Genomic DNA, 12,667 nt, shown 5'->3' on the forward strand with positions numbered 1-12,667 from the left:
CTCTTAGATTACATCTCTGAAGTATTCAGCCAATGTGGTTGATGATTGCTGATCAAGACCAGATTAGTATCAGATCTGTGCCATTCATCTGCAGTCTCCAACGTTTTTATTTGCAACATGACCATCAGCTTTTAAATCTTGTAGTGTGAACCTTTCTTTTGTTGATTTGGTAGCTGCGGCTTTCAGATGGATCTCACGGGTATAATCCTGGAATAAATTGTGTACAGTTTCTTTACTATAATAAGAGAAGGAGTAGTGTCCTAACAATTTATTCTGGTCATGATCTTGAGACAAAAAAGGGCTCAGTTTGCACTGACATTGAGATTGGATTGAGAAGAAGAATATTTTGTTATCATCATCACATTAAGTTCAGTGGAAATTTCCTATTAGCAGATTCAAAATATGAAAATCATTTGCACTTCCAAACTGTCAGAACAAGTGTTTAGTCTACATACAGAATTTGGTTGTATTTGTGCCCCCATTTGAGCAATCTAAAAACACAGAAGAGACAGTTTTTTGTTTGTGTACACTCTGGAGAATGTGTAGTCAGCATATTCTCCCCTCTCGTTCTAGGTCCGTGTTCTTCATTTTAACTTGCGCCATGGCCCAGAAAACTATGAGCTCTGCACATGCTCTGTTCGAGCCTTCACAGTCGACCTTTTTTGTACTTGGGGGGCTTTTCTAGCTCTGCTTTGTGAGCGCTTCTCCTACAGGACATCCCAGGGTCTAACTAGCCCTCAGCCATGCAACCTGGGACAGAGCAGGCTGAAACTGGAGTGGGTGCCAAGACCTGATGAACTTCCGCAGGACCAGTATGACAAGCAGCACTACCGAGGGCTGTTTGTCATTAACCCTGAGGCTGCACGGTCAAATGACACCATAAACATGCATCAGGGCCCCTGTGAAATCACAAACATGCAGACCTTTGTGGAGGAGCTGCTGAAGGTGTCTCTGGCTGAGGGATTCAAGGTTGAGCTGGTTACTCCTGATACTGCAGAAATTCTTAACTGCACCTCCCTTCGACTTGTTAAGGGCTAAGCTCTAGGTGAAACTGAAGCAGAACATGACTATTTGAGGAATGATGGAAGGTTCTTCCTAGTTGCAACTGATAACCCTTAGTTTACCATTATGTAATTTGTCAAATAAAGTGTATTATAAGTCATGTTGAAGGTTACATGCAGATGATGAGCTGGAGACTGTTGGCCTCCACTCTGAGAGTTCATTGAGCACATTTTATTTATGTATGTAATATGTAATATTTACATTAACTTAGACCTTTTCTGAAATGGAATATATATGGAATTAAATGTTTTGTTTTGTTTTGTTGTGGCTTGGCAGAAATGATGAGTAGTGTTACAGTGGAGTGACAGAATTGCTGGAGAAACAGCAATGTTCTTAGGTCTTTCACAAGCTGTATGTGTGACACATTTTCTGCATATTCTGTCCTGGTAATTCAACATTTATCTCCACATCCTAACAGCAGCTGTTGGCAGCTCTCAAGTAGAAATTGCTTTTGCTTATATTTTGAACACTAAGTAATATTTCTGATTAGTTTCTTCATTATTTTCCCATTTTGTCATGTGTGAAAGCATATGAGCACAGTTTAAATAATAACTTTACGCTGTTCCTACATTTAGTTTTTTTTCTATATTTTTGTTGGATAAATTACGACACAATGGGATATGTCATGTGGTATGGATAATCTTTGGTTGTATTTACCCACTTTTAAGAGCTAGTAAAGATCATCTTTTTTTAAAAAAGTTCTTATTTTGTCTTTATACTTAAAACCTTAGAATTGAGGGAGGGTGTACTGCCTTTTTCTCATAAATGTATGTGTCTGTGTTACAGCTGTGTTTCCTAAAATGTTGAAACACTGTTAAATGCCAATAAAAGCCTAATTCTGTGGTGTACAATTCAATTAAACTTTATGTTCAAGTGAAATTAGCACAAAAAAATCTTTAAATTAAATGTTAAAACTCTAAGCGTCAAGCTGAACAACAAGGTATCGCTCCAAGAGGTTAAAGACAGCAGACTGTACAGTTAGCTTTATTTACATGCTGTTAGCTGCTTAGTAAGCTGTCTATTGAGCTGTGTAGTTAGCTATGATTGTTATTGTTGTTGTGTAATTACCCTGTCAACCAATTCCCGCTCACACATGTGAGCCCTATCACATTAGGTAACGGTTGTGGCTAGGGATAGGAATTGTTAATAATTTAGCAATTCTGGTTCCATTATCTATATCGCTTATCGATTCAGTTCCTTATCGGTTCTCTTATCGATTCTCGTCCAGTTATATAGTACAAATATAGTACAACATATAACTCTATATATCTAACTCTGCCTCACTCTTGCAGTCCTCGTCAATTAAATGTTAATATTAGATGGAAATGATTCATACAGTATGTTGCTAACATTATTACAACAGGACTCTGAAGTTTTGAATGCATGCAAGAGTGACAGTCCGTCAACGTGAGAAATACAATGTGTGGTGAGAGTGTGTGACAAAAGACCCAAAAGTGTGACTGTCACGCTCAATGCGTGAGACTTGAGAGCCCTGCGTTACCCGGGACTTTAGAGACGGAATACGCTGTGCCACAAGCTCCCCCACCAGAGTCGCCGCCATTGCTTAGCAGCGCGTCAAAGACTTTACGTTCATGCAAAGTAATTGCATGCTGTGTGGTCAAATGTTTCAGCATGTTGGAGGTATATCCCCCCTTTGATATGATCAAAGCTCTGCACGTGTTGCAACTGGCCCTAGTATTGTCCTTTTTGGTGAAATATAACCAAACTTTGGAGCGCTTCTGCCTCGATGCCTTGTCGGAAACAATCTGAGACAAAATACAAAATGTGCACATGATGTCATCGCGCAAATGCGTCTGACGTTAGCAGAACCTATAAACTCTTCGAGAATCGGTTTTTGAGTCCCATCACTAGTTGTGGCAGGGATGTTTAGTTTTTTGGCTAGATCAGGGTTTAGCTTACTTCCAATCAGTTGACTGTGTGACTTACCGATGTTCAGTAAATATTTGAAAATTGTTGAGCCAGAACAGCTGTTTCCTTATTTTTAGTCTTTATGTTTAGCTTAGTGGCTTATAGTCTAGCAATTATTCATTAAGATTCAAACAATTTCTTTAAATTGCATTTGTTGTTCCCACAAGGAAAAAAGCTCTGTCAATCCAACACAAAGGTCAACTGACAATTCACAATTCTGGAGTCCACATGTTGACTCTCTAAGGAAGATATAATCTTATAGTTAGATAGAGGTGTAGTTGTGGCATTGAATGAACAGATGTATAATCCTATTAAAACTACAAATTTAGCCTGGTACTTTTTGTCTTATGTTTACTTCCAGGATTACGAATAGTTTTGGTCTTTTTGAAGTAAGGCTGTTTTTGTTTCACTGACATAAATGGAAAGAAAATTTGTTTCGACGTTGTTTGGATGATTATACTTTTTCTTTCTTTTTATGCTTAAATGACACAAATATGATTCCTATTAGCGTAACACTGTATTATATGAAAGTTTGAAAACTGTCTTTGCATGTTTGTCCTTTGAACGACTCACTGAGTGTGTATTTCAGTCTGGAGGAAATGGTAGTGAAGAAAGATTAGAGGAAGAAAAGATGTGTTTCGACTGAAAAAAAAAATTTTTTGTTAAAAAACTAACACTTTCCTCATGCTCCCTCTGAACTTCCTTATCAGAACCAGTGGATTGGACCATGAGCTCTGTGATGAGAATAAGTGGCTGAAACTATTGAAATTTATTTTCGCTTCATTATTCACTTAAATATTGAGTAGAATATTAAACTGTAAGAGATCTCAGGGATTGATTTTTTTATTCATTAGTTGAGATCAAAGTAGGTTGACCTACTCATGGTGTATGCTTTTTTTCTTTTCAACAGGAGCGATACAGTGGAAGTCCAACTTTCTACATCACAACTCCTTCAGAGGGAGCACGAGCTCTTACACTGCCCTGACCTTTCTTAGCATCTCTGCCATATGAACTATTATGTTATTATATTGTATTTTCACTTTAATGATTTGTAATCGTACAATACAATTTCAGATTGTTTGTCATACTAATAAAATAGATTTTAAAAGACAAATGTGACATTTGTTTTTATACTTTATCATTTTTTAACAAATATTTTCTAGAAAAATAACATCTGCATTCTGTGTAATGTGACAGGGGGGCATTGGTAATGACACACGCACAAAGATGTACACTAATCTGCCACATCACCATGACCATTGACAGGACAAGATAATAACTCTGCTCATCTTTGTATTCACACCTTCCCAGCAGGACAGCAGTGATCCAAGCAAGGATTGCTAAGGAAGGGCTTAAAACAACAAAGAGTATGGGGGGTTTAATTAAGGTAATTTTATCTGATAAAAATGTTTTTTTTTCTCCTCTATCCTAAAGAGAAACTATGATGTTGCAGTATTTTTTTAAATTAGAAATCCAAAAATGACCTGTATCATTCTGTGTTGCAGTGGAGATGAGGAAGCCTCTGACTGAACACACTGTTGTTTCAACACTATGTTATGTAGAGGCTGGGCAGTATTGTTCACTATTTTATTCATCTCATGCAGCATTCTTGGCACAATAAACTTGAGGGGCTCCAAAGCTCCTTTTTTCAATTCGTTCAGTTTCTTCGTGTCTCTGGCTCTGATGCTGCTCACCCAACAGATGCTACAAAGTAGATTGCACTCACTACCACAGACTTATAAAAGATATGTATGGGCTTAAATTTGCCTAAAAAATAAATGCAAATGCACAGAAGGTGATCTACAAATACGCCTTGAGCTGCACATGTGTTTTGCTGTCCACAAATACAAATTTCCTATTTGTAACTAGTGTGTTGTTTTTTTTACAAATTTATGTGTATTTGTAAATATAGAATTTTCCGTCGAAAATTCTATATTTACTGCTGACAAGTCAGAGTGTGCATATTTATACTAACATTCATACACACAAACATGCATCATGTAGATGCAATGATCGAGGCACAGGATACTCAGGTTTGCAAACACGGTACTGCTTTTTACGGAAACAGGAATTGCTCAGTAGCTGGTAGTTTACAAAGAGTACTTGAATGCATCATTAGGGCGGAGTTAGCAAAGCAGTGCAATTTAGCCTAGCAGGAAACACTGAAACAACCAACGCAGCGGTGGGAAAGGAAAAGCTTCAAACCTAGGTTTAAACTGGTCCCCCTATGTCATATTTCAGGGACAGATACGGTGCCATCTTGATTCTGGGCATACTGATCACTTTTCCTTTGGCTTTGTATGAGAAAAGAGCTCTGAAACACTGGGCACTGGTTTGAGGTGGAGTCTTATCCAGCGGCTGTAAACGGTGGACATCGGCTGAGCAACGGCCGTTTTGAATCAGGTGGGTTGGGAGGAGGGCCCGCACGTTTCCACAGAGCTGTTGCCCACAGGTGTTTACGTGTAAGTTATTTGGCAAACAACCCAACTACCCCTTTTATTACAGACACCTGTAATCTGTTCATTACCAGAGAAACTTCAGATGAAGCTAGCTAGAATTTCTTGTTTAGCCAGATGTCATTTTTCAATTGTTCAGTGGCTAGCTGGCTAATTTTTAACCCTGTAAACATTCCACCCAGACATCAGACAGTTTAATGGTTGAACATGCGCTGATTATCTCTTGTTTATTTGTATTTTGATAAGACTGTTTTTGTTGTTTTTTTTTGTTTTTTTACTGAAAAGGCCATTTCTTATTCACGATTCAATGTCAAAAATTGAGCCACATGATTAAGTTAAAACAAGTAGTAATTAAACGTGCATTAGGTAGTCTAACAGTACTCATTTACGTTTAACGAGCTGTTTTAAAAAATTTGTAATTAATAGTTTAATAGTTAATAGTGCTTTGTGTTTCTTTCCCTGCCAAATGTATTCGATTGTTACAAGTAAAGCTTGTTAACAATTACGTCCAAGAAAATAAAACTTAGTGTTAACACGCACCTGCGTGAAATGGATGCAGCTTTATCCTTGAATAGAAATGTATCATGATGTTCTAATTGCTTTGATTTATTCAAACAGAAGAAACCTTTAAGTTTCTTGTTAACTTGTGAGTGTAGCCAGGTAGTTCCAGCTAGTGTTGCATAACTACGGAAACGTCTAACTTCTGCAAGGTGTGTCTCCCCAGCAGGTATGTTATTAAGCCCTTTGACTCAACGGTCTCGTTTTTAGTGTGTGTGTGTGTGTGCGCGCGCGCGAGTGTGTGTGTGTGTGTGTGTGTGTGTGTGTGTGTGTGGGGGGGGGGGGGGTATATTCCTTATAAGATGACAGCATTCTAAGCTAACAGCTGTACTCACATTGTGCCTGTTGACTTAAAGCCAGCTCATAGGAACTTGAGCAGAAGTACTAAAGTGTGTGATTAAATGTAACTTGTTTTTCTCTGCAAAAATAATTGAATTATTTAAATGTTGCAAAGAAAGGAGTTCTGCAGTGTTCTGAATATGCAGTTACAGCTGGAGATTGTCTGCTTGCATTTCCACCTGCATCTGCCCAGCACTAGCCAAACAAAAAGCCTTTGTGATTTGTAGACTTAGTGCTGTTCCACCTGCTTTGTAAAGTCCACCTGAAACTATTATGGAGGCAAAATAAGTTGGCCCTCCCACATGTAGGATAAGCCAAAGAGGTTTCACCTGCTTTAGAATAGTCTTGAACAAGAGCAGGAATTTCTGAGCTATCTTGTCTATGATGTGAATATACAGGATAGATGTGCAACAGTTTTGTGTTTCAATGTTTTTTTTAAAACATTGACCTGGAGATGGAGACGTAATGTTAATTTAATTAACCTTCAATGGCTAAGGAGATGTCCTGGAGGAGTACCTTGCTCATAAAGTCTAATCACAGAGCTTGGCTCAGACTGTCATTCTATGGTTACTGCTGTTAACAGTTAGCTTGATTCCTCTTTTAGTTCTTTCAATATTTAATTGTTCAACTTGACAAGCATAATTGCAGCCTTAATTTGGAAGATTTTACCAACCCTCTTTCAAACAGGCAGAGTAGCTTACTGACTTTTTCCCCAAGTTTAATCAGGTGAAAATATCCTGTATGTAGTGGATATTTGTAATGAGTTTAAATATTTTTGACACGATTGTCAGACAGAAATTTGTAATTTCAGTTACTCATCAGCTCCCAGAACCTTTTACATCTTGATACTTCATATCATTACATTGTGGTCATAAAGTGAAAAATGAAGAAAACAAAGACAACCCCTCACTGGCACAAAGCTGTCATTTTTAGGGTTATGTCATTCTAGACAGATACAGGTTTTACAAATAGCCAAATATTACCTTAAATATAGCACGTCGCAGTTGCACAAATTGTGACCTATAATGATTTGGCTGAGAAGGCTTGATACAAAGGCATGATCATCAAAGCATACTTGTTTGGCATACTTACACGTTTAGGATTTACTACAAAGTAGGCCTGCTACTCTTTCTGCTACGTTTGACAGGGCAATTCAGTTTTATTCATAGAGCACCAAATTACAACAATTGTCATCTCAAGGCACTTCAGTGATACAGTCCAGTTCAAGCCAATTAGAGTCCAATTCATTGTAATCATAATCCAATTAATTAAATTAAAAATGCGTCCAATTCATTCATACAGAGCCAATTCAAAAAAACTATTTCCTAGCAAAGAAAACCAACAGCTTGCACTGAAACTTCTCTTCGGTCTAATCTCCCGTCCTGAGCATGCCTGAGGCGACTGTGGAGAGAAACGGCTCCCTTTTAACAGGAAGAAACCTCTGACAGAACCAGGAAGGGTGGCCATCCGCCTCGACCAGCTGGAATTTGAGAAGACAGGAAAGAAGGCACAACAAACACCGTAACACCATTCAAAGAATACCTGTTGAGACAGAGACACACAAGTTAATGACAACAATAATGCCAAATGTACATAATGTCATTTGAGAAATTAAACAGGGGGAAAAAGAGAGCAAAGTGAGGAAAGGTGTGACAGATGAGGTCCCCCAGCAGTCTAAGCCTATAGCAGCTTAACTATGGGATGTTTCAGGATCATCTGAGCCATCCCTAACTATAAGCTTTATCAGAAAGGAAAGTTTTAAGCCTAATCTTAAAAGTTGAAAGGGTGTCTGCTTCCAGGACATTGACTGGCAGCTTATTCCACAAGAGAGGGGCCTGATAACTGAAGGCTCTGCCTCCCATCCAGGTCTTTCTGTCTTTAAGACAGGCTTGTAGTCTGACCAACCTATTGGTTTCATCTGGTTTCATAGATGAGTACAGCTGAGTATCATCAGCATAACAATGAAAATTCATGCCATGCTGTCTGATAATGTTACCTAATGGAAGCATGTATAAAGTAAAAAGAATCGGTCCAAGCACAGAACCTTGAGGAACTCCATGACTTACTCCAATGTGTGAGGAAGATTCTTCATTTACAAGAACAAACTGGAATCTATCAGATAAATATGACTTAAACCAGCCTAATGCAGTTCCTTTAATCCCAATAACATGTTCAAGTCTCTGTAACAGAATGCTGCGATCGATCGTATCAAATGCAGCACTGAGATCCAACAGGACAAGCACAGAAACAAACATGACATTTTTGCATAAGCTGAAGATAAATCGGTACACATATCGTTATCATATAAAGGTCTGCATTTAACCATAAATTCCGAAGTGAGAAGTGTTACTTTTTTATGACAGTGTAGAAAGAACTTAATAATTTCAAGCAAATTTAAATCACAGCTCTGTACTTTTCTACCTCAAAGTAATGAATCAACAGCAAATTCTCATTAGCATCCATCATTAGCATAGTTCACCTAATTCAATAAAAATATATTTAAAAAAAATATATATATATTCTGGCATTTATCTTTTTTCCTTATCAGAAGTTTGAATCTCTGATTTTAAATAACATTGAATTCACTGCTTTCCACTTTTAGGAAAAGTAAAAACTTGGTTGAAGAAGCCCATATATGTGGTCCTTCATAAGGACTGTGACGAAGACACAGTAGTGTGGAAATGCTAGTCTGTTTGCATCTGTTCAAGAATCACTGAGCTCCAGCCCTCTTCTATGCTTTGATAGTTGATTCTCTTCCAGCTTAGAAGCGTCTAATTCAACTGCATACTGTCGGAGGGTCTTTGGAGATGTTTATTCTAGTCATAGACTCTAGGATTAAGCTAAACCTGATGGTTTGACTGGTTTGGAGCAAGCTAGCAATGCAGAATAAATACCCATCTTTACTTATGTGCTACTGCTTTTGTGAAAGTGAATCAAGGAATACTGGAAAACCCCAGCTCATTCTGCTACCTTGGTTTTGTGAAACAGCCTTCAGGTGAGGGCAAGATTCTTTGTTTATATTATTTCTGTGTGTGCGTGTGCTATCATGATGAATTGATTCACCTATTCTGGATATTTTAAATAACAAAAATCCACTATATTTTATCTGTTAAATCTAGTGCTTAGTATCAGTGACGCTGTCCAAAGTTAATTCTTTTAAGTAAAAAAGAGAAATTCCTCATTTTTACATTTTCTTTTATAAAATATATCTGTTGCAGTCGAATGTGCGTTGCCTAGAATTTAGTGACCTCTGACTGTGAATTTTTAGATTGCCACCGTCTGAATCCTGAGTGCTTTAGTCAGGACACTATAAAATTAGTGGGGAAACAGAAACACGTTGACATATTTTGAACTTGAGAAAATGAAGAAAAATACAGAAACATTAGCAAAGATTGCTGATTGTATTCTTTTTTTTGACTGATTACCTCTCTCCTCTGTGTCCTGGTTTTGATTACAGGAAGGAGGGAGTGAGTTGGTGGGAGATATTATTTCCTACCAGCCACACCCAAAACTGATAAGATCTCCTTTCTGTTGTTGGGAACTGTAAAAAAGAAGCATCTCTGTGTTGTTTGCTGCTGTTGGTTGTAGTGACTGACTCCTCCCACCAGTTTCCCATTAGCAGTATTGTCTGAATATAGAAAGGAATAAAGAAATCTAGAAGTTTGTATTTTTATGGATATATACTTTATGACTATTGTTTTCTAATTTCATCGACACACACCAGATGGTTTCTGTTTCTGGATTCATAGATGCGCCCTCTGGCTACCCTCACAAGAGAAGACACCAGACACACCATGACTCGCAGGGCATCGATCAGTGCTGACTTTACAGTACTTGTTGCCATCATCTCATCTGAAAATAGTATTGTCCAGCTAAAGATGAGGGAGGTGTCAGCTCATACATGCTCCCTTTCATTTGCTGCTTTATCATATCAAGTAAAAAGTAGGTTAGTCCTCTTGTTTTAGTTTATTTTTTGGTCTCTTAACATATTTCTGTGAACGTTTCTACCATCACCAGATGTCACTCAGGAAGGCGTCGATTTTTTTTATCACACCCTTTTTGCTGGTTTGCGTACCTAGTGATTGCATAAGTACACGATTCAAATGTTTTGGATGCCAGAAATTTCCTGGCTACTCATTCTTGCTCTTAAGCTGTATGTGAGCAATGTTTCTGAGAGATGTATCCCATACAGCAGCTCATCTGGTTGTGTCACCTTTCTCTGTGGCTTTGAGTTGTTCTGTTCAAACATGTTTCACTTTTTTTCTCTCTCCGTTGGCTCCCTTCTCAAGTTTGATGACTTGGTAGATATCCTGGGAATTTGATGACCTCACTAAAAGTGGCATAAAAGATAACAAATGGCATTCAGCTATCAAAGTGACGTTCAGCAGAGACGAATGTTCAGAAGGTGACTGGTAGAAGAGTCAACAAGGCTGTTGAATTTCCTATCAAATGTAAATATAAGGTGTAAGCTTATCTCGTGGAAAGATGAGCTCATTGTAGATCAAACAATGTGACGAACGACTGAACTTTCACTCTCATTTGCTTTTACCTGTTTGCATGTTCGCTGCTCTTGTTCTACTGAGTAAAATCCCTGGGGAAAAAAATCAACATTGGGAAGAGCTTAGAACTTAAAAATATGTTTTTGCTGTGGTAAAAAGTAAGTCACATTTTATGAAATATTATTTAGAATTAAGGTTAAATGAGAAGAACACAACAAGTTAACTATGAATTTTACTGAGGCAGTAAAATCTGAGAATTTCTCTGTGGGATTCTCTGTGGGGAACTTTCTTTCCCCCATTTTTAACAAATTTTTTTTATTTTGTTGTTTAGTTGCATCATACCAAATGGTAACCATTAAATAATGATTGCTGGACATGTAACTTTTTGGGACATATGTCCCCTGATTTGACTTTTAGTTGTTTTATACACTATATTGCCAAAAGCATAGGTTCATCTGCCTCAACATCCCATTCTTAACCCATAGGTTTTAATATGACCTCGCCCCACCCTTTCCAGCTATAACAGCTTCAACTCTTCTGGCCAAGCTTTCCACAAGGTTTAGGAGTGTGTTTATGGGAATTTTTGACGCTTCTTTCAGAAGTGCATTTGTGAGGTCAGACACTGATGTTGGACAGAAGGCCTGGCTGGCAGTCTCTGCTCTAATTCATCCCAAAGGTGTTGAGGTCAGAACTCGGTGCAGGCGAGTTCTTCCACACCAAACTGGCTCATCCATGTCTTTATGGACCTTGCTTTGTGCTCTGGTGCGCAGTCATGTTGGAACAGGAAGGGGCCATCCCCAAACTGTTTCCACAAAGTTTTGAGCCTGAAATAGTCCTAAATCTCTTGGTATGCTGAAGCATTCAGAGTTCCACTGGAACTAAGGGTCCAAGCCCAGCTCCTGAAAAACAACCCCACACCATAACCCCCCCTCCACCAAAAATTACACTTGGCACAACGCAGTCAGACAAGTACAGTTCCCCTGGCAACCACCAAACCCAGACTCCTCCATCAGATTTGCAGATAGAAAAGCGTGTTGCGTCACTCCAGAGAACGCGTCTCCACTGCTCTAGAGTCCAGTGGCGGCGTGCTTTACACCACTGCATCTGACGCTTTGCATTGCACCTGGTGATGTATGGCTTGGATGCAGCTCGGCCATGGAAACCATTCCATGAAGCTCTCTACGCACTGTTCTTGAGCTAATCTGAAGGCCACGTGAAGTTTGGAGGTCTGTAGCAATTGACTCTGCAGAAAGTTGGCGACCTCTGCGCACTGTGTGCCCCAGCATCTGCTGACCCTGCATTTTACGTGGCCGACCACTTCATGGCTGAGCTGCTGTCGTTCCCAATCACTTCCACTTTGTTATAATACCACTGACTGTGGAATATTTAGTAGAGAGGAAATTTCACGACTGGACTTGTTGCACAGGTGGCATCCTATCATGGTACCACACTGGAATTCATCGAGCTCCTGAGAGAGACCCATTCTTTCACAAATATTTGTAGAAGCAGGCTGCATGCAGAGGTGCTTGAATTCATATACCTGTGACCATGGAACACCTGAATTGAATGTGAGGAAAATACATTCTGTGTGTGTTATCAATAGCATACAATGCCAATTCAATAAAGTTGGGACATAGAAAATGAATCAGATGTTGAAATGAAGACACTTAATGAAAAATATTAGCTTATCTTTTAATATTGGGAATCAACTGCAGAAATGTATTGCAAATAATTGGGTTGATTGGAAACAGAACAGTAGCATGATTGGATATAAGAAATGGCTCCTTAGAGGCAGGAGCAAAATGTGGAGTCATTTCAGAATTA

At 38.7% G+C, this 12,667-nt stretch overlaps 2 protein-coding genes across 4 annotated transcripts in view; both read left to right on the forward strand.

Moving 5' to 3' along the window:
- Positions 1–4,032, forward strand: part of galk1 (galactokinase 1) — a 36,351-nt gene extending 32,319 nt beyond the window's left edge. The window contains exon 8 of one of the 2 annotated variants that reach the window (XM_072373269.1): positions 3,902–4,032. In XM_072373269.1, the coding sequence (XP_072229370.1) occupies positions 3,902–3,976 (75 nt within the window). In that variant the 3' untranslated portion in view covers positions 3,977–4,032. The other variant, XM_072373268.1, reaches the window with a different exon arrangement.
- A 1,086-nt stretch (positions 4,033–5,118) lies between these two features.
- llgl2 (LLGL scribble cell polarity complex component 2) overlaps positions 5,119–12,667 on the forward strand; it is a 42,652-nt gene continuing 35,103 nt past the window's right edge. The window contains exons 1-2 of one of the 2 annotated variants that reach the window (XM_072373992.1): positions 5,125–5,200; positions 5,302–5,453. The gene's annotated coding sequence lies outside the window, so the exon portion shown is untranslated. Of the gene's footprint in view, positions 5,454–12,667 lie in introns of both variants that reach the window. The other variant, XM_072373993.1, reaches the window with a different exon arrangement.

Source organism: Leuresthes tenuis, unplaced genomic scaffold (genome assembly GCF_036924035.1).
Source record: "Leuresthes tenuis unplaced genomic scaffold, fLeuTen1.0.hap1 SCAF_20, whole genome shotgun sequence".
Taxonomy (NCBI): Eukaryota; Metazoa; Chordata; class Actinopteri; order Atheriniformes; family Atherinopsidae; genus Leuresthes; species Leuresthes tenuis.